The sequence below is a fragment of the Dioscorea cayenensis genome, chromosome 20 (genome assembly GCF_009730915.1).
Source record: "Dioscorea cayenensis subsp. rotundata cultivar TDr96_F1 chromosome 20, TDr96_F1_v2_PseudoChromosome.rev07_lg8_w22 25.fasta, whole genome shotgun sequence".
NCBI lineage: Eukaryota > Viridiplantae > Streptophyta > Magnoliopsida > Dioscoreales > Dioscoreaceae > Dioscorea > Dioscorea cayenensis.
Window position 1 is genome coordinate 26,169,373 of NC_052490.1, and position 21,172 is coordinate 26,190,544.

The window sequence follows — 21,172 nt, forward strand, 5'->3', positions numbered from 1 at the left end:
GAAAAGCTGACCACACTATTACAAAAGTGTTCGTTATTTTGGTTGTAAAATAAAATTTTATCAAAAGTTTTTTCTAATAACTGATTAAAACGTGGCCATATAGTTATTTGCACCATAAATTCATTTATTTGATTATTCACAAAGCTTGGAGGGATGTGGTGCATTAATTGAATCCTACTTGTATTTATTTGATAGCCAAGCATGGTCGGATCCCAAGTGAGGGCAGACTGAATGCATTACCTTTTCTTCTTGTTCATTTCAATCACAACCTTGAGAAAATGTCTTCTTTGGAAAGTACCCAATATTGAAATTTATTATTATTATTGTTGTTGTTCTGTGTTAATTTAAGAAACATTACCATTGGAAAACTAACAAACATGCCTATTAATTATTGTATTTGTGAAAGGAAGTTGAGTTAATTATGTTGAACTATCATTTTTAACTCAAACCATTAAAATTTACCATACATAGTTGCATTACAGCATTGTGTTATTTTTATTTTTTGAACAAAGAAGAAAGCATTTCTTATTCAACAGTGAGTTAATAATAATAATAATAATAAACAAAAATATCTACTCATCCCAAATTATATCCAAATACTATTTTTTGTCAATTAATTTGTTTAATTTTAAATAGGTTTTTTTATATAAAATAAGCATCTAACTGTTCTTATTTGAAAACCAATGATCCAAGCGGATTGAATTGAAGCTAATGTTTGTATTCTTTTGTTGATAGAAGAAGTAAAAGAAAGTCAATGATAGAGTAAAAAAAAAACCAATAAATGTTTAACTGAAATATAAACATGTTCTTTCGGTAATGTTAATGCTATGGTTCCATATTCAGCCTTATCCAATAGTTTTTATCTTGGAGTTCTCTTACTAAATTTGGTTTTCTAATTATTACACAACAAAGTTTTATAAAAAAAAAAAAGGAACAGATGATATCTCAGTCATAATCCCATGAAAAAGTACAGTTAAATCATGAAGTCTGGTATAGTTTATGTTAGTTAGCTACCAAACAAATTAAATTGACCATAAATTTGCAATTTGAGTCAAGAACGCAGTGGAGGTATCAACATTTAATAGGCTTGATAATAAAATAACACTTAAACGATCACTAAGAAATGGCATTAAATTCTAGAATCAGTATACAAGAAATAAGAAATAAGAAATGGAATAGAGAATTCCTGCTAAAAGAATTGAGATACCTGTGACTCTCCTTGGTATCCTACCCCCATCTTTTCTCAAGAACATTGCTTCATAGATTGGCCAAGAATTCACCACCACAAATGCAGATAAGAAGAGCTGCACAAACATTTCATCAAAGCTTCTCTCCTTTCTCACAGCATTTGCCATTCCAATGATCAAGGAAAACATGTTAATAATGGCCACAGTCCCTAGTGATACGAAGAAAGGTGATACGATACCGAATTCGAATATACCATCTTTGTATCTTTTGCTGACTTCATCTGGCATGATTTTGCTAGTCACATTGAATCCTGGTGCGGGGATGCCGATTTGTTTTAGTGCAAATTGGGTGGCTCCAAACGGATAGGATGTGATGCCTCTGATCAACCACATTCTTTGATCACTCCACCATCTGTTGAATGTCCCTTTTGATGCAAGGAAATCAATGAGGTCTTGGCAATAGGCAGACAAGAAGAGGTAAGCATACAAGTAGAACCATGGATCAGAAACCTGCAATTCAAGAAACATTCACTGTTGCATTAGATTGAGTAACTGTAAAATTATTTCAATCCGAGATGAAACTGTACCTTTGGGAACAGAGGAATTTGATTGGTGAGAGCTAGCTGAGGGAGAAGACCATAGATTAAGATAGGAATGCACCAACTAGTCCAGAAGCCATCATATGAATAGCAGAGACCCATAAGAAAGGATACTTTCCTGACTCCAAAAATCATGGGGCTGTGCTTAGAGAAGAACACCTCCAAGACACCCAAACACCATCTCTTGTTCTGGCTAAGTACGTCATTGAGGGTGATTGGAATTTTGCAGAAGAATGCTGGCCTTTCGGGGTCACAGAAAACTGACTCCCACCCTTCACAGTGCAACCGGTAGCCGGTATGATAATCCTCCGACATTGATCCATATCTCATGCCAATCTGAACAAAGCAAAAAGCAATAAGAAATCTTAATACAACCATGCATGCATATCATTAGAAAGCGTACCGTGGAGCCCCATTTTGTGCCATCCTCATATTTGCAGCTTGCAACTTCATGTGCTTTCCTGAGAATTGCTTCTGAGCTCAATGGAGTATCAGATGTCTGCTCATTGAGATCATTAAGCAGTGATGGTGGTGAAGATGGAGGACCATAAAATGAACGTCTAGAGTGAAAACATCCAGTGCCAACATAGTTAGGACCTTTGAGACCATCCATTCCTCGGGGATTGATTTGGTAGAGCCTCTTGATCTCACCACCATAAATATCATTTTTGTTCACCCCGGGAAAACGTTGCGGAAACTGAACATATGCCAGTTTTGGTGACAGTTCAGGGTCCAAAAAGTAGCACATTGCTCTTCGGGGAGCACCGGGATCATTGCAATGCATGTCACAGTCCATTGTGAGGATAACCGGAGCATTACTCATAACACCAGAAACACGAAGCTACAAACATGGCAAGGAGAAGTAGAAAAGTTACAGCAGCAACATTGACAAGTAATTAACACGAGATTGTGAATTCAGATGTACCAAAGCATTTAGAGCCCCAGCCTTGAAGTGGTGAAAAGAAGTGCTGCTCTTCTCCCTAGATACATACACCAGATTTGGCAATGGATTACCCATGATGTCCATGTCTCTTGAGCTTTGTAGCAACACCTGTTTGAAAGGATTCAAGTTTCAAACTGGTAAAAGAGAGAGTTGAGCAAATGATAGTAGTAGTATTGTGAAGAGACCTGAATAACTGCAGGGTGGTTGCTGCGAGTGAAGTTTTTCCACTTTTTGAAGATTGCACGATCCTCTTCAGAGATAAATAGATCATCACTAACTTGACCTTTCTCCATCACACTTTCAATCTTCTTTTTCATTCTTTGGTACAACAACTGTCACAGTGGAAAGGGAAAACTATACATGAGCTCAAGCATGAGTTTGAAACATTAAACAGAAAACAAACATGTAATTTAATAGATAAATAAATAAATAAAAATAAAGGGAAGAAGAAGAATTTAATTAGAAGCAGAGAATGCATAGTTCAATAGTTCATAAAGATATGGTTTTAATTAGAGATGCTAATGAAAAAATGAGTGGCGTGAGTTTCATTTAGGAAATAATTTGTCCTTTCTCTGTTTTAAAAAAGAGCTCTGAAGAAACTCAGAATTACACATAAAACCACGTAAATTTTTCTTTCATATACAAATATATATATGAAGAAATGAGGTTGGCGTTGTAATTATGATTTATTGCATTAAATTAAATTAAATTAAATTATTAAAAAAATCCTTTACTTAAAAAGTTATCGAAATTTATAACTTTCAGATAAGGATAGAATTACAGAATTATTATTATTATTATTATTATTTTTTGATAACACAGAAATATGATAGTTATATAGATAATAAAATAGAATATATAATCTTTATAAATATATATATATATATATAACATTATATTTATTTCCCAACTATTACTAAATAACAATTACTAGATAAATGGAAGCATTTATAAAATAAAAAAAAATCCTTTTATTTAATCCATTATAGTTAAATAAATAGAAGGAAAAAGAATTTTCCAAACTTTTATAAAAATCTCCGAACTTTTTAAAAATAAATAAATAAATAAATAAAGGGGATGCAGGAGCAGATAGCGGAGGATAAACAGGAAACACTAGAAAAACTTTTCTTTGGTTGAATTATGTATAAAAAAAATTTGAGAGGCACGGACAAGTAAAAGCAGAGATGGGCGCATTATCCGGATGGAACATAGCGCCCACCGACAACACTCTTACCATCTTACCATAAATATATATATATATTAATTGGTGAGATACGCAGTGAACATCAATTGGTTCACACTTAGAAAAGAAAACAAAAATCGAGAAATAAATAAATAACAAATTATCAATAAAATTAATAAAACTCTGGAAAAAAAAAACAAAGAAAGTTTGATTTTTTTTTTTTAATAATGGAAAATGGCAATAAAAATAAAGAATGAATTGGAAGGTGTTTGATCTGATCTAGGTTTTCACTTGAGAAGAAGAGAATGCGACAATGGCGGAGAGGAAATACCTTGATCTCGTCGGAGCGGGGATCATCGGTGGAGTTGAAGAAGGTCTCGGGACAGCGCTCCAGAACGCACATCTCCTTGCAGAAAGGAAGCCAATGGCGAGCGAATCGAGCGGCCTCCATGAAGGCGAAGAGAGTGAGGTCGGAGCAGCCATCATCGGAGACGAAGACGGAGAGCTTATCGGAAGGGTAGTCGAAGGCGAGAGCGGAGAGGGCGGCGCTAGCGACGCAGATCGGCGGCTCCTTGGAGGGATCGGCGGTGCAGATGAAGACGTCGAGGTTGGGGAGGAGAGGATCGGGGACGGCGAGGGCGAGGGTTTCGGGGTGCTCGCCGCGGTGGATTGGGCGCCAGCGGAAGGACTGAGTGACGGCCCACATGAAAGAGAGGAGGACGTCGGAGAGGAGAAGGAGGGAGGAGGAGATGGGGGTGGGGGAGGAGAGAATGGAGAAGAGATGGCGGTGGAGGAGGGCGGCGATGGCGGTGGCGCAGAGGAGGATGTGGAGGCGATTGAGAGGGATGAGAGGGTCTTCATTGAAGTAGTGAAGCGTGGGAGCTTTCTTCTTCTTTTCGTTTCTCATGATTGAGAGAAATTTGAGAGGAATGGTTGGGGGTTTGTGTTTGTTAATATAGTGAGAAACAGGGGTGGAGTGCAAAATTTTTTTATTATTATTATTATTATTATTATTTGGCCCTTTTTTTAAATTTTAATTAATTTTTTTAATGGACTTGATTTTTTAAAGTCAATGATTGTCAACAACCAGTGGTGGATGTTAGAATTGATTTTTCAAAGATTTTCTCTAAATTAAAAAATTCAAAGTTAAAATTTTTTTTTTTTCTCAGTATTTTGAAATTATAATTACAACCTTATGTTTCTAAAAAAAAGAGTGAGAATTGTTTATAATGTTTAGTATTTTTTTTTTAAAAAAGTTTGAGAATATTTTGTGATGGTTTAAGTGAATGATTTGGACAAGGTTATTTATAAGGGAAAAAAATTAAAAACTTTTTATTTCATGAAATATAATTTTAAAAAGAATTTAACATTATATATCTTTCCAATGATAAATATATATTTTGACCGAACTAGAAACATTTGTCGCATTCGATTCCAGCATTGATTATTAGATAACAATACGTGTCAGCTGTTCTCTTAAGCGGTGGTCTCGATAGAACATGGACGAGTAAATGTAAGTCATTCAGATTCAATTGATAAAGCTTAAAGTTTAGTAATTGTAAAAAAAATTTACTCTAATTTTTTTTTTTTTTTGGAATGAACAAATAATTCCTTTTGAAGTTAAGGTATTCACAAAAAAACTTCATGACTTTAAATATTCCCAAATGGTCCTTCTTTTTTCAGACCTTACTGACAAAAGGATGCTAATGTTGACAAATAGTTGATGTTGACAGGATTGTCTCTAAGTTTTTTAAAAAAAAACACATAATTTTAAGTGAAAATTCATAATTTTAAACGGGAAGTACATGTTATAAAATAGAATAAACTGACGGATTGAGCTGCATTAACTTAAAAATAACTTTCAGAAAAATGAGGATTGGTAAATTCAAATGTTAGAGGGTATGTTTGGGATGTTTTTAAACCTTTCAGAGAGTTATAATTAATTTCCATGTTTTTTAAGAAACATTCTAAATAAGTGTCGTCTTATAAATAAATAAATTTTTCAAATTTTTGACTTATTTTCTGCTCATTTTAATTAAATAATAAATGGAAGTACTTTTTAAATAAATATTTTAATCAAATACTTTTATAATTCAATCTATTAAATGTTTTCATGTTAAAATCTTAAACCATATTTGCATGGGGACAGGAGCGAGTATATAATAATGTACTTTAAATAACTTAGGTTCATTATAATTAATATTAATGATTAAAGTTATATATAGTTTCAAAGTAGGTGTACCCATTGAAAAAATGGGAAAAAGGTAGCCAATCCAATGTCAAGAAATAATGCTCTTGAAGAGCGAAAAAGATAAGTTAAAATATAATTATCATTAAATTATATGAGACTATGGGACCACATTCTACTTGTTGATATGGAATCTCTAATTTAAAATTAGCAACTTGTTAATGAGATGCATTAATCTCCTCCTAACTTTGAATGAGAATAAACCTAGCACATTCTTTGAATTTGGTGATAAGCATAGCATGTGGAAAGATACCTTAGGAAATTTTGAAATTTTAATTTTGACATTTTAATAAAAAAAAGATATAATAATTCTTTTTTCTAAATTTTATAAAACTCTGGGGAAAAACTTGTATCACAATTAAAAAATAAATTAATCAATCCAACTTTGTTAATAATTGATGAAAAATCCTCAATCTCACCAATTTTTTAGAAAAAAAAAACATATTTTAATTTTTAATTTTTTTAATTTGTTATTTTGTCTTTATTAATTCTCAAAGTACTTATCATTGGAGTGATAAAAACAATATGTATAATTGTTTGATTTAGATAGTTAAAAATATATTTTTACAATATTGTAAAACAATAATGTTGGCTCTTAAATTGTCTATTTAAGTATTCAAATGATAAACTTAATAAATCAAATATTTGATTTAACCATGCAAGGCAAAAATATAGATGTTCGAAACTCTGTAACGAATGCCACCTCAATATTTGAATTATTGAGAATAATGTTTGACCATGCATTTCAAAAAAATTGAAATAAACACATCCAAAATATATTAAAGGTAGGACAAAGACATACAGTATAAAAAAATTGTTGGAGTTACACATAACAATAAAAAATGATTAAATGACTCTACAATGTTGGAAATGAAAGTAAACTCAAAAAAAATTGATAACAGCTCAATCAATTCGGAGAGTCAAAGAAAGATCTTCAGTTAGGTTCACTATCAAAGGAAAGCTTCCGCCAACACTTGTAGAAATACACAAAAAAAAAAAGAAAATCAAAACTATATTTCATAGTCATCCTAGAATCCTCATGTTTAAATATTTTCAAATCATGGGCTTCTAAAATATTAACTACATTCTTCTTCTTCTTCATGAACCAGTTGGACCAAAAGCCCTTACTCTTAATATTAGGTTTAAACCTTGCAAATCATGAGAATAATGTTGAAATCGCAAATGCTAAAATGGGAACCATAAGTGGGACAAACCTTTTCTTTTTTGCTTTAGTGTGGATATGAGAACAAATTTCGATAGTTCAACAATTAAGTATAGCTTCAAATAAATAGCCCGTTACATCATTTGAGCATTTAAGGCAAATAATTGTCCAGCTTTATAATTATTATAGTTAAATAAATTATCTTATTCTCATTAATTAAATAATTAAGTGTGTAAATATGTTGAGCATTTACTTTTAGTCAAAGGTTGCTTTGGGACCAATGAAAATTAAATAAAAATAAATCAATTAATTATGGAGCACTTTTTCGAAGATATTGTGAAAGTCTTCAAAGTCACAAGAATAATTTTTTAAAAAATAAATAGAACCATTCTCTATCCCAAATAAAAATACTAATATTATATACCTTGGTAAATTGACAAAGAGAGTGTAACTTTGCATATAAAATTTTATGCTCTATTCTTATTCGAAAGAAGTTGATTTAAAGTTGTTTGGAATCTTGTTAAATGGAATAAAAGTAAAAGGATAAAAAAGAATGGGAGATAAGTTATTCTTTCACTGTATTATATAGGTTGTCATGGTATTAAATTATCTGATGCCCCATGAATTAGTCATCAACAAATCCAAATCATCATAAACAAATTTGCATTGGGCTTATTCGAGATGCTAACAAGCTCTTGTTTTCAAAAGGATCATAATCTTATTGTTAACATTGTGATAGAATATACTAATTCATATTTGTAATAAGATTAATATTTTATATAATTTGTCAATAACTATTGAGGGGAGGGCATACGATACAAACCTGAGCTAGGGCAAATCATTTACAAAAGTGAACTAATTAAAATTATTTTAAGAGTTAATTATTGGATAGCCCAACACTACAACAAATTTGTCAATTATTGATATATGTGATAATGTTATAAAATAATATATTTTTGTCACTAAACATTTTTGTGACGCTTTGTTGCCATCACCACATTTTGTCGCCTTTGCTCCGTCGCTAAAGGGTTAATGTGATAATTTACATATTCGTCACACAATGATACCTTTTATGTGACAAAATTATCATATTTTACCTATTTTATAACCATTAATGACATGCATTTTTATCACTAAATGTTGTGTCAAACTATCATAAAATGTGATGAATTGTTAATATTAGTAACATTATTTAAATTTAGTTTAAAAACAAGAAATTTTAAAATTTGTCATGAAAAAATATTATATTAATGACGTATTATATTTGTCACTTAATATTTAATCCGTCACTAAAAGTACGAGTGCATTTGGAGCTAATCCTTTTGTGACAATATCATGTGACAATTTAAAGTATTGTCACATAAAATTATCAAACAAGCAAAATGAATGACTAAATAATGATCTCGTCACATTATGTAATTTTTTGTGAACTAATATGTCAAAATTAAAATTATCACTAATCATCAATTTTGCAATGCTATGACACAAGACTGCAAAAGGGAAGGACAAGAGTTTAAATCCTTCTCCCGGCAGAATTGTTCATGCACTATACACTTGGTTCCATTACTGTACATGTAATGTTCATAGTCCTAGGTGTGGGTCTACTGTGAGAGAGACAATAATTTCAACCCTCCAAGGTTACATGGCAGAGATTTTCCTAGGTCTGTAAGCCACTGTCTGGTGCATCTCCGTACTTGTCTGTCTCTTTAACAATCCCTTAAATGGGGGTGATTTTTTGCCTATTAGTAAAAAAAAATAAAGTTAAAAAATTACAAATCACCCTACTAATCAAAATAAACTGATGCAAATTGGCAATTGAGGGAAATAAATTTTTATGATGATCAAATCTATTATTCAAACCGCAAAATATAAAAAGGCTCACATATACCTTGGATAAATGGAGAAAAACTTACTAAGCAAATTGTCATTTAAGCTATAGTTTGATTTTTAATGTGTAACCTATGAGTTTTGAAGACACTTGCAGACCTTAATAGGGTGTAGCTATCAAGGGGGAAACAATGCGTAGTTAAAATGGTTTCGATGACATATATAGCATCCAAAGTCATGGCCACATCAACAAGACAACGGACAATGTTAGTTAAAACAATCACATGATTAAATCTTGAGTTTCCATTGTTAATAAGTTACCGATCTTGCGGCTTTAGTCTGATCATGGTCGTTCATTTTTGTAATAAAAAGAAGTCAAAGAACTAGCAAGGAAAAGCTATGAAGTTTTCTAATAAAATCAATATTCTTCTTTCTCACTCCTGGCTCCTTTTCTTGATCTTCTTCTTCTTCCAGCTTCTGAATTGTGATAATTTTTGCATAAAAAAGTGTTGGGGTGTTGCCTTATTTGGGGCCTCAATATCTAATAAAGTGGGCTATCTCATTTAAATGAAAAAGAAGCTATGTCAATTAATAGATGGGAAAGAGCAAAAACGGTAATTTCATATGAGAAATTAATGTGTGTAAAACTCTTATTCTTTGAGAAAGAGAGTATAATAATAGAAAGAGAAGGAGAAACAAGAAACCAAGAAGAAGAGGAAGAGAGAAAAGGGGTTAGGGCTTCAGCTTTGCAAGAAGATCAAATGGCAAATCGGTGGTAGATTTCGCCCACACTTTGGGTAGAGCAACCTTGCTAGCAAACCTCCTAATCGACCGGTTTGATTTCCTTCAAACCCTTCTTGAAGTCATTGTTATTCATCTTTGATAGATGATGATGTGTATTGTTGAGAGTTTCTCCCATTGAATGCTCTTGTCATTGTGGTTTGTATACCTCTAGTTAGCTAGAGAGAAACCCTTTGTAAACCCATTAATCGACATAGTGGAAGCATTTTAAGTGGCTCTAAGGAGTTCTGTGGTTTTACTCTCGATTTGAAGGATTTTCGACGCTAAATTGGTGTCTTGCATTGATTATGTGTATTTTGTCATCTTTAGAAGACATTATTTCATTCTAAATCACAAAGAGGGATTAGTTCTGCATTTGTAAGAGTTGTGTAGTCATAAAGAGGTAATACACCTACAAGTGTCTGCCTGCATACATCTAGTATACGCCCACAATATGTCACTAGAAGAGCATGCGAGCTACTACACGCTGCACAAGAGGCTGCACAGGATTGGCAGAAGGGTGTGCAGGTTGGTGTGCACTCAATATACGCTATAGTACTGTGAGCAGTAACTTCCAATAAAAATTTCAACTGTTACAATACCAAGAACCTCGACAAGTGGCATTAGTGCTTTTGCTGGATAAAAGCATTTCTTGTGATCTAAAATGGAAGGACAAAATGCATGTATGATGATAAAGTTAACTCTATCAAGCTATGCAATTTGGAAGAGAAAAATGCAAGACTTTTTTATAGTGAAGGATTTGTTCTTATATGTTATGGGAAAGCAAAAGCCAGAGAAGATGAGTGATGATGAATGGGAAATTTTACATCTAAAATCTGTTGTAACAAGTCGGCAATAGGTGGATGTAAATATATTTCATCACATCTCTGAAGAAGTGAAGGCTGATGCACTTTAGAAGAAGTTCGAAGCTATGTATAAGAAGAATACATTTAGAAACAAGGCCACGACCATCATAAGACTTGTGAACTTGAAGTACATTTATGACAAGAGCATGAAAGAGCACACAAGTGATTTTAAGGTTTGGTAAACCAAGTGATATATATGAAAATGCCTCTTGAAGACAAGTTGCAGGCTTTGTTACTTCTTTGTTCATTGCCTGATAGCTGGGAAACACTTGTGGTGCCACTTAATACTCAGCACCAAGTAGGCAATTAACCATCGAAATGGTTAAGGAAAGCTTATTGAGTAAAGAATATAGGAGGAAGGAAAAAGGTGAAACTTCCTCTAGTGTACTTGTTTAAGAAAAGCCAAAAGGCGTTGGTAGAAGCAAGAAAAGGCATCCTCAAGGTCATGGCAATAAAGATACATCCAGAGGCAGGTCTAAGAATAGAAAAAACATCAAGTGTTTTCATTATAACAAGATGTGCCACATGAAAAAGGAGTGCAAGTTCTTTAAAAGAGGAGAGTGGTGGAATCAAAGAGGAGAAGGAGACTAATACAGTAGCTACAGAGGGTGACATCAATGTCATTTGTGATGATAGTTGTATCAATCTGGTGAGCCAAGAGAGTGATTGGGTGTTTGGCTCAGGAGCTTCATTCCATGTCACTCCCCATGGTAACTTTTTTTCTACCTACTCTAGTGGTGACTTTGGAAATGTCAAAATGGGGAACTGTGGTGCATCGAAGATAGTGAGTATTGGAGATATTTGCTTGGAGTCCAATCAAGGGCTCAAACTAGTACTCAAGGATGTTAGGCATGTTCCAAACATTCGCCCAAATTTGATATCCACAAGAAGTCTTGATGATGATAGGTTTGTCAGTTGGTGTGATGAAAGCAAGTGCAAGCTCATCAAAGGTTTTCTAGTGGTTGCTAGAAAAAAGAAGATGAACACACTCTATGTTATGCAAGCTAGGAGAACTAAATGCAGTTTAGAAAGATGCAAGCATTAAGCTATGACATAGAAGACTTGGGCATGTCAGTGAGAAATGGCTACAACTTATCGCTAAGAAGAACCTTCTACCAAGCATGGAAGGGGCATCTCTTAAAACATGTGCTGATTGCTTAGCAGGAAAAACACATAAAGTGCCATTCCATTCATACCCCCCATCCAGGAAATCAAATATTCTTGATTTGATTCGTACTGATGCTTGTTCAATGTAAGACATGACTTTAGGGGATAGAAATTACTTCGTGACCTTCATTGATGATTAGTCAAGGAAGGTCTGGGCAACTGTGTTGAAGGCCAAAGATCAAGTGCTTGATGTCTTAAGATATTTCCATGTCAAGGTTGGACGGGAGACAAGAAAATAATTGAAGGCTGTGGTAGTAGATAATAGTGATGAATATAGAGGGTCATTTGAGGAATACTATAAACTTCATGGAATCATGCTAAAGAAGACTCTGACCAAGATACCTCAGCTTAATGGTGTGTCTGAAAGAATTAATAGAACAATTAAAGGAAGGGTCGGATGCATGATCTCTTATGCAAAGCTTTCTAAAATTTATTAGGAGGAAGCTATGAGACCTGTAGTGGATATGATAAATCTTTCTCCAGTACTAGCTCTAGATGGTGATGTGCCAAACAAAGTGTGGACTAGGAAAGAGGTTTTTTACACTCATTTGAGAGTATTTGGCTGCAGGGCATTTGTTCATATTCCCAAAGATGAAAGGTCCAAGCTTGATGATAAAGCAAAGTTGTACATTTTCTTGGGTTATGGCCATGAGGAGTTTAGGTACAGATTGTGGGATCAAGTACATAGGAAGCTTGTCAGGAGCAAAGATGTTGTGTTTCTAGAAGACCAAAATAACTGACTTTGATGAGCAGGGAGAGACCTCTTTTCCCTCAGTTGAGATTCCTCTTAGTGCTGATCCAGTTCCTTTACCTATATAGAGTTCAGCTCAAGGGGGAGGTGTCCAAGAAAATGGGAATGATGTTGTAACTGATGAAGTTCCTCCAGTTGAAGATATAAAGCCAATTGAAGAAACTGAATAAGCATCACCTACACCAAAAATTGAGACTCAAATGAGAAGATCTACCAGAAACCGTCATCCTCCTAGCAGATACAGTACTAATGACTATATTATTGTTATAACTAGTCCGACACTGTAGCTTTAACTAGCCACTTACTATAGCATTTTCAGCCCTTTACTGTAAAGTTTAGTTAGTACCGTAGTAAGGTTACTATAGCAACTTGAGAACTTGTTCAAAATATCAGATTTTCCTTTCCATTTCATCTTCATCCTTGAGTTGAGAACCCTAGCTTCTCCTTCCTTCATCCTTTCCTGTCATTCGAACGATTAAAGGTAAACAAATCCTTTAATTTTCTTTAGATTTTAATTATTTCTTTGCTTATTTTGTTGATCTTAACCCTAGGTTGTTCTTCATCTCCTTTCTTTTGTTTTCCTAGACCTATTGAAGTGAGAAGGAGGTGAGGAAGGAAGGTGAGTGGGCTAACCGGACCTTTATTTATCTCTTTTAAGCTTTTATGTGCTTCATTTTCTTAAATTGTTGTGAATTTGGAATGATTATGGTCCAAGCTTGGGTTTTGTCTTGTTGAAATCCATATCATGTTTAATTGGAAGATTGAATTTAATTGATGAATTATTTGACATTAAAAGTTTTGTTATGTATATTTTTTTACCTCATTATTAATTTATTGGTCATAAGTTCACTTTGTTTGTATAATACCCTCTATACTTGTTGTCAACTTTATTTTTTAAAAATTTAAAGCTTTTGGGAGTTAGATTGGTTGTTATCTATGTCAAGATGATTATATGGATCTCATATATTAAATGGGGTGATTTTCCCATTTTGGGTAGAGCAAAAATACTTGAATAATGGCTTATATAAATGGGTTGTATTCATGTATTATGTTAGAAGTGATGTGTGGAAAGTTAGTCATTGCATGTAAGATGTTTGATAAAATGCTCTTGAGTATTTAATGTGAACAATGATCAATTAAGTGTGAGAAATGATGATAAAAGAAGATGTTAGTGAAGCAGAGGTGTGGCTAGAGGAATTGTTATTATGTATGATGGTATAAATTAAAGAAGAAGGTGATGGAGATGTGCAAGTTGGAGAGGATTAAGTCATTGAAAAAGTTAATGATGATGAGGTAATACTAAGGGTTTTAAGCCTAAATTTTGGGGTTTTGAGCTTGTATAATTTGCTTATGTTGGCAAACTTAAGTTGTAAGGAAGTTATGTTTATTGGGATGTATATGTCAAGGAAATAGAGGAACTTATTGGTGACTTTGTGAATGGATTTATAATGGCAGAAGATGGAAATGTGTACGCTTGCATTGGAGGAAGTATGATTTTGAATAAATGATGATTTATTAAGAGAAATAAATGCAAAAGAATTCATGACTAAATTGAGTAGTTTGAGTAAAGAAAGTTGATCAAGTTACAACTATTTGATTAAGAGGAATTTCATAGAATATTATGCATATGACTGGGTTACATACTCCATGAAAGATTTTGAGATCATTTGGAGGAGTAAATAGTGAAATAGGGGATTAATTGGGGTGCATAGAGGCCGCATGAATCCCGCAAGCACTGTAGCTTCACTGTAGCACAACCTCATTTTCTTTAATTTTTGTTCCAGAGTTAAATCTTGGATTGGTATGAATTCTATGTTTAGGTGATTTAATATTGATGTTTATTATACGAATCTATCGATTTAAACCTTGAAAATGTTAAATGTTGAATTTTATATGAGACGATGTATTATCTATATGTGAATGTGAAATTATTTTGGCCTTAAGAAGTTTATTTTGATTTTGATATTAGAAGTTATAGATCTTGGTGAGACAAGACCTATGGTGAATTTGTATAAATGATTTCGATTGATTTTAATTACAAGTGATGTGGGGATTAGTGAGTCATGATGTGTATTTAAATATTTCCTTGATTAAGTTGATTTGGTAGTATAATAGAGATGGAGCATCTTGTTGGGATTAATAGCATTAGAAGATGAGAATGGAAGTTTATTAGAAAATGTTAATTTGAAGTTTGCTTATAATCCTTTGGTTTAATCTTTTCAAGTTTGTGAGAATAATTATGGGTTATATCATTATAATTGGAGTCTCATAGAGGGACTTTGATGATTTAACTTGAATGGACTTATGTTGTTGAGGAAGGATGGAGCTACTCCCATTTACCACTTTGTTTTACTCAATGTATTTTATCATGTTCCTTGAAACTATTTTTATATTTCCTTACTGATTTCTATATGGAGTGCTATATATATAACATGTTTTGTTTTGTTCAAGCCTTTGAATTAATATTCATATCCCATGTAAGATGCTGATAATTTTATACTTTCAAAATTTATCATTTTCACTTCTATCATTGTTATGTAATTTGAAAATCATTTGTGGCTGATGAAATTGTTATTTTGATTTTAATGAATTCGATGCAATGCTTGTGAGAGTGCATTACTTGGATTTACAAAACCTTGTTTCCTCGAATATGTATTGGAATATAGGAATTGATTTCATTTCTGAAATACAAATGTTTATAACTATGTTGTTATTGGGATTGAAAAGAATTATGAAACTTTGTGCAAATATCTTGCTTTTGGCAAACACTCTTGTGATATGGTTTTCTTTCCCGATATGCTGAATATTTGTTTTGGAAAAGGACACTTGTATGTAATATACATGGATTGTATTATTTGAGCACCTACAGGTCTTGAACATATCCACAAGAGTAGTGGGCTACGGTCTTGATGTTTTCGACAGGATGGTTTTGATGGTGACTACGGACTTTAGTCCGACACTGTAGTGGGGGTCCCACAGTCTGGCCTGATGGGAGGTGGCGTGGTCAACTCTGAGTTTACCCTGGTCAAGAGGTGCATGGAGTCATTGACAAAAAAAATTTTATGTGAGAAACCCGGGGTCACCACACGGGGATCTCAATGGTTAATACCAAGGAAGGCAAAATTTTGAATTTTAAAAGTTTTAAAACACCTTCGTGGTCCTGGATCTAGTCGCGGCCATGATTAGCTCGGGAATTGTTTGAGGCCAACCTACATTTTGAGCTGTGTTTTCCCAAGATTTTATTAAGAAGTAATTGCAAGGTCTATTTGCAAAGTTTTACATTGGAATCTTATGTGTATATGCATACATTTATATTCTATCCTACCTACTTTTATTGTACAGTGTTCATTTAATTGAATTGTGATTTACACTGCCATTTTGGAAAAGTATAAATAACCCTTTTTGTCCAAATTTGTTGGTATTTATGAGATTTTCAGTTGCCCTCACCCCACTCATTGAGTAATCAAGTTACTCAGCCTCTCTTCTTTCATCATTTTCAAGTACAGGACCCTAAGGTTGTTGAGCTTGAGACTAGTGGTGTATGACCAATTCTAGGATGGATCCACTAGGGCTGTTGTTTTGTAAATTTTATATTTTTGAAAAGTATTTTTTCCTTTTGTATTGTTGTACAATTTTAAATTGTAAATACTTATATGTTTTCACTTGGTTATCTTATTTAAAGTTAATTTTCGGGTGTTTTAGAAATTGTTTGAGATCAAGTTACTAAGAAGCCTTGCAAGACTTCAGGTTTAGGAAGACTTGAGTCCCTTGTTTGAAAGTTTTGCGGTGATTGAAGGAGAGCCTGAAACCTATGAAGAAGCTATACAACATAAGAAGAAGCAGGAGCGGTTTAAAGCTATGCAAGAGAAAGATGAGTTCCTCTTGTGAGAACCACACCTATGATTTGGTGAAGTTGCCTAAGGTCAAGAAGACACTAAAAAATAAGTAAGTGTACATGTTGAAGACTGAAGGCAATAACTCACAATTAAAGTACAAGACAAGGTTAGTTGTGAAGGGTTTCAGTCAGAAGAAATGTCTTAACTTTGAAGAGATATTTTCTCTAGTCGTGAAGATGTCATACATCAGAGTTGTATTCGGTTTAGCTACTAGCTTAAACCTAGAGGTGGAAAAACTTGATGTGAAAACTGCATTCCTTCATGTTGATTTAGAGGAGGAGATATACATGGAGAAACTAGAAGGGTTCAAAGTTGCAGTAACTTCTACTAAAAATTTCAATTATTGTTGTGTCGGGAACCCCGACAAAAAGTTTCCCAAACTTAACATGCTAAGGAGATTCCATTATTTTCTTTCTTCTTTGAGTTAACCACCATAAATTTCCAACAATAGGAAGACAAGAAGACTAATCTCCAGAAGACATCTTCCCAACTTTGTTCTTTATGCTCTAGACATGCGGATAGCAATGGCATCACCATCATAATCTTATTTGATGTAATCAAAATTTGTTCTATTATCAAAGAAGATATATTTCTACATCGGGGCCGGCCTTAGGCGTAGTCAACGACTAAAGGCTACCCCTAAATACCCTTTGTTTCCAGGGCCATCTCAATTGATTTTTTAAAATTATATTTATTATTTCATTAAGGCCCTATTTGGGTACTACTAAATTCTATAGGAATGGTGGTCATTCTTATGGAATTTAGTATTATGTAGGAAATCAAATTTCTGGGTGTTTGTATATCATTTTGATAGTAATAAGTTCCTATGGAATCATATGATTCCATAGGAATTTATAAAAGTGGTGACCCCCAAAATATTTTTTTCTTGTACAAATTTGGGCCATGCGAGTGTGTTAGAAAAGACTTTTCTTCTATCTCTCGTTCTCCACCATCTTGAGTCATTCACCGCCGCCGCTTGTTGCAATCGACTGCCATCACCGTTTGCCGACCCGCCAAAGAAGAGCTCTCTGTATTTACTTACTCTCATCACTCACTCATCTCTCTCTCTCTCTCTCTTTATCTATGTGTGTGTGTGTGTGTGTGTCGAGAAACGGGGTTCATGGCTGGAAATGGAGGCGGGAACAACAACAGGGTCGGTGGTGCGTCGATTAACACTGCAGCGGTGGCAATCGGCTCTAGTGAAACCAGAGTTCCTCCAGTTGTGCAAGTATACACTCTTACCCTTCCTTAGTTCAAATCATGGTCTCCAAAGCTCGCTTAAGACTGGAGAAGTTCGATTTGCTGTGGAGTTTCAGATCTATGGACTTCACTTGAAAAGCATATTGATCTTGTGTGCGTTGTATTGATGGAGTTTGTGATTTTACTTTGCCTTGATGCTTACTTTGGTTAAACGTTAGTTATCTCTAATGAGACAAAGGGATTTTGATACTAGTTTATTGATGCTTAAGATTGACATTAGTCTATGAAGTTTGGTTTCCACTCTGATAGATGTCTTGCTCTCATGCCATCTAACCTGCTATAGATTTGAATCCCGTGATTAATTAACAGATCATATTACTATTATAATTATTATATCCGTTATAAATTTTTTAGAGTCTCATGTTTATTATATAATCTGGTTTTTTATAGAAGATTGACAACAATTTCAGAAAACAAATTTATTTGAGCTGCACTATGTAAATTGGTTCTCTATTTCTCTTTGTATTTTGATTCACAGTTAAACATGATATAGTATGTGAAGGTTTTCTATTTCCATCTCCCATATGTGTTTAGAAGATCAACAAATTGTATGAATTATAGTTGAGGAGAACCGCCATTCCTATTAGTTTTCTCCATTCCATTCCTAACTTTACTGCCCATTTTCTTTCCATGATAACAAACATGAAAAAAATTTTATACACAAACATGAAAAAATTTAAACAAATACTGTGCCTAAATCCAAACGAACACATGTGGTTCTTAAAAAATGTAGCAAATAGTACACAATCAGCATAAATAAAAGCTATTATTCAATAATTCACAAACTCACACAATCAGCACTAATGATTTGTTTACTCATCAAACAACATGCTTGCCTCTTTATGATGATGATGATGATGATGATGATGATGATGATGCATTGCAAACATCATGGCATGAGAATGAAACCCCAACCAACAGCAACATGATTAACTAGATGATGAAACATGTAATAACGAATACATGCATGTCATAATAATTTATTAATCATAGTATTATTGACAAGAGAGAACTAATGCTAAACTATCCATGTTTTGTTTTCTATTTTTAATTATTTACCTAACTATTATTTTCAATGTAATCTCATGCTTAAGATTGACATTAGTTACCCTTCTTTTAGTGATCTGCATTTGGTTGATGTATTTCCAGCTTATATCCAAAAAGTTGTCAACTTTATGGTTGAATTTGCATTTCCTTGGCAGCATTATGTGATTTGCCTAATTGGTGCATTTGTTTTCCTTCATATATACACAATGCCTGGTGAGTATGCAAGAAAGTTTTACACTAGTGTCTTAACAGAGCACTTAAGCTAAAAATCAGTTATTTCTTGAACTAGAGTCATATTCTATAGCAAAATGTAGTAGGGTTTTCTTGATATGTTGTTACTTCTTTAATGTGTTCTCCAATTTTCAAGGGACTGTATAATGCTTCTTATGTAACAATATAGAAATGACATTGACTAATACCATTAACTTTGTATTATAGTTGGCAAATCAAGAGAAGACCGACACAAGGGCCAAATGGAATGAAAATCATAGGGCGCATCTAGTGAAACTATTGGGTGATTATAATGTTCCAGTGTGCCGCTCACAAAATGGTTGGATTAAAGAGGCATGGAATAGAATATTACATGACATGTTAATCAAATTCCCTAATTTAAAATGCACTATTGTACAAGTCAAAGCATTAGAGAAAGAGATAAAAAAAAATTTACAAGCTTCGAAAGGGTTTACTGAATTAAGTGGTTTTGGATGGAATTATGAAAAAAATATGGTAGAAGCCACTGAAGAAGTTTGGGCACCACTATTTGAGGTATATATTTTTATCACATGATTTACAAACTTTATGCAATAGTTTTTTTTTTGAACATTTTCATCAATATATGCAGAGAAATAAAGAAGCAAGAAGATGACATCAAAAATCCTTTCCATATTTCACATCATTACAAGGGATTTATGAGGGTAAAAAAGTGTTATTTACTAATGTTTGCTTTAAAGATTTGTAATAAATTTTCTAATCATTTATACATTTATTACACATGGAGATATGCAGAAGGAAGACGCTCTCGTGATGTAGATTATTATGCAAACGTGCCAATGGACACTCCATCTCCAAGCATTCTGGCACCAAATGATCCCATCCAATCATTGTCTACACCTGAAATAGAGACAGAGGATCGTGATTTTGCACAGGAAGAACCTCCATGCAGTCAACCATATATTTCACAACCACAAAGTTCATGTAGTGCAAGACAACAAGGGGTAGGAGATAATACGCAAAGAAGGAAAAAGGACCGAAAGTGAAAAAATATTGAAGAGGAATTCTTAGAACAATATATAGATATGCATCGAGCTGAGACTGATAGATATATTGATGCTATGAAAATGAACCAGGTAGAGGAGAAGTACACCATAGGAGAATGCATGGTGGCATTTAATGTGGTGTGTGATCTATTTTCAAATGAAGAGTTTGTTAAAGTTACAATATTGTTTAAAGATAAGGATAATCGTGAAATCTTCTTGAGTATCACCAAGGAAGATTGAAAAATGTTGTGGCTTCAACAAACGATTAATTAAAAACAATGTTATGTTATATGTTTTTTATATTTACTTACATGCAATTTATGTTTGAGGATGTTTAATATTATCATAGTGACTTGACTCTTTTGTATTAAGACATTATGTTTATGAGATCTATCTATTTATGAGATATATTTATTTATTTTTAGATGATGATTTTGGTAAAACTACAACAAAAAAAGAGTTTTACAAATAATAACTGTAGCCCCATTGATATTCTTACATAGCATTGATAGTCTTAACACAGGGCAACATCTTAATAAGCAAAACAAGGCAACATTATTAAACTTACACATCAATTAAATTACATTTCTACAATAGTTACAGTAATCATTCCACATTTGCATTGCTATTTCATATCTTTTGCGAGCACCTGGAATACGATCAAAGTTCAGTACATTGACATCATTTTAATATGTATCATCTCCATTTGGGACGGCAACTTCATCAGCCCCATTACTAATTTCTTCGATTTCATCCGTGCCATTTTGTATACGTATGAAATTATGCAAGACACATGCGGCAACTACTATATCAGTTTGGGAATCTATTGGATGAAAGGTTGCAAATTCAAGTATAGGAAATCTCATTTTCAAGATACTAATAATGCGTTCAACATGATTTCTCAATGAAGCATGTCGGAAAATTAAATAGTTCTTTGTAATTACTTGGTATGCATCCTGCTCGTCCTTGCTCCTATAAGTGATAACGCACACCCGATATG

At 33.4% G+C, this 21,172-nt stretch overlaps 1 protein-coding gene across 1 annotated transcript; it reads right to left on the reverse strand.

The window, feature by feature from the left end:
- Positions 1-1,099: 1,099 nt before the first annotated feature.
- Positions 1,100-4,819, reverse strand: LOC120251361 (cellulose synthase-like protein G3). Its single transcript, XM_039259898.1, has 6 exons — positions 4,244-4,819; positions 2,915-3,061; positions 2,712-2,837; positions 2,190-2,627; positions 1,775-2,122; positions 1,100-1,697 (listed from the first exon to the last, which is right to left on the reverse strand). Exons 1-6 carry the CDS (start codon positions 4,817-4,819, stop codon positions 1,143-1,145), a joined length of 2,190 nt encoding a protein of 729 aa, XP_039115832.1. The 3' UTR covers positions 1,100-1,142.
- Between the last annotated feature and the right edge of the window lie 16,353 nt (positions 4,820-21,172).

What these genes read in the sequence shown, in the direction of transcription:
- LOC120251361 (XM_039259898.1), bottom strand. Translation starts at nt 4,819, where the DNA reads ATGAGAAACGAAAAGAAGAAGAAAGCTCCCACGCTTCACTACTTCAAT. An exon ending in CTGGGGCTCTAAATGCTTTG is followed by an intron (nt 2,628 to 2,711) that starts GTACATCTGAAT and finishes CCATGTTTGTAG; the next exon opens with CTTCGTGTTTCTGGTGTTAT. An exon ending in AAATTCCTCTGTTCCCAAAG is followed by an intron (nt 1,698 to 1,774) that starts GTACAGTTTCAT and finishes CTTGAATTGCAG; the next exon opens with GTTTCTGATCCATGGTTCTA.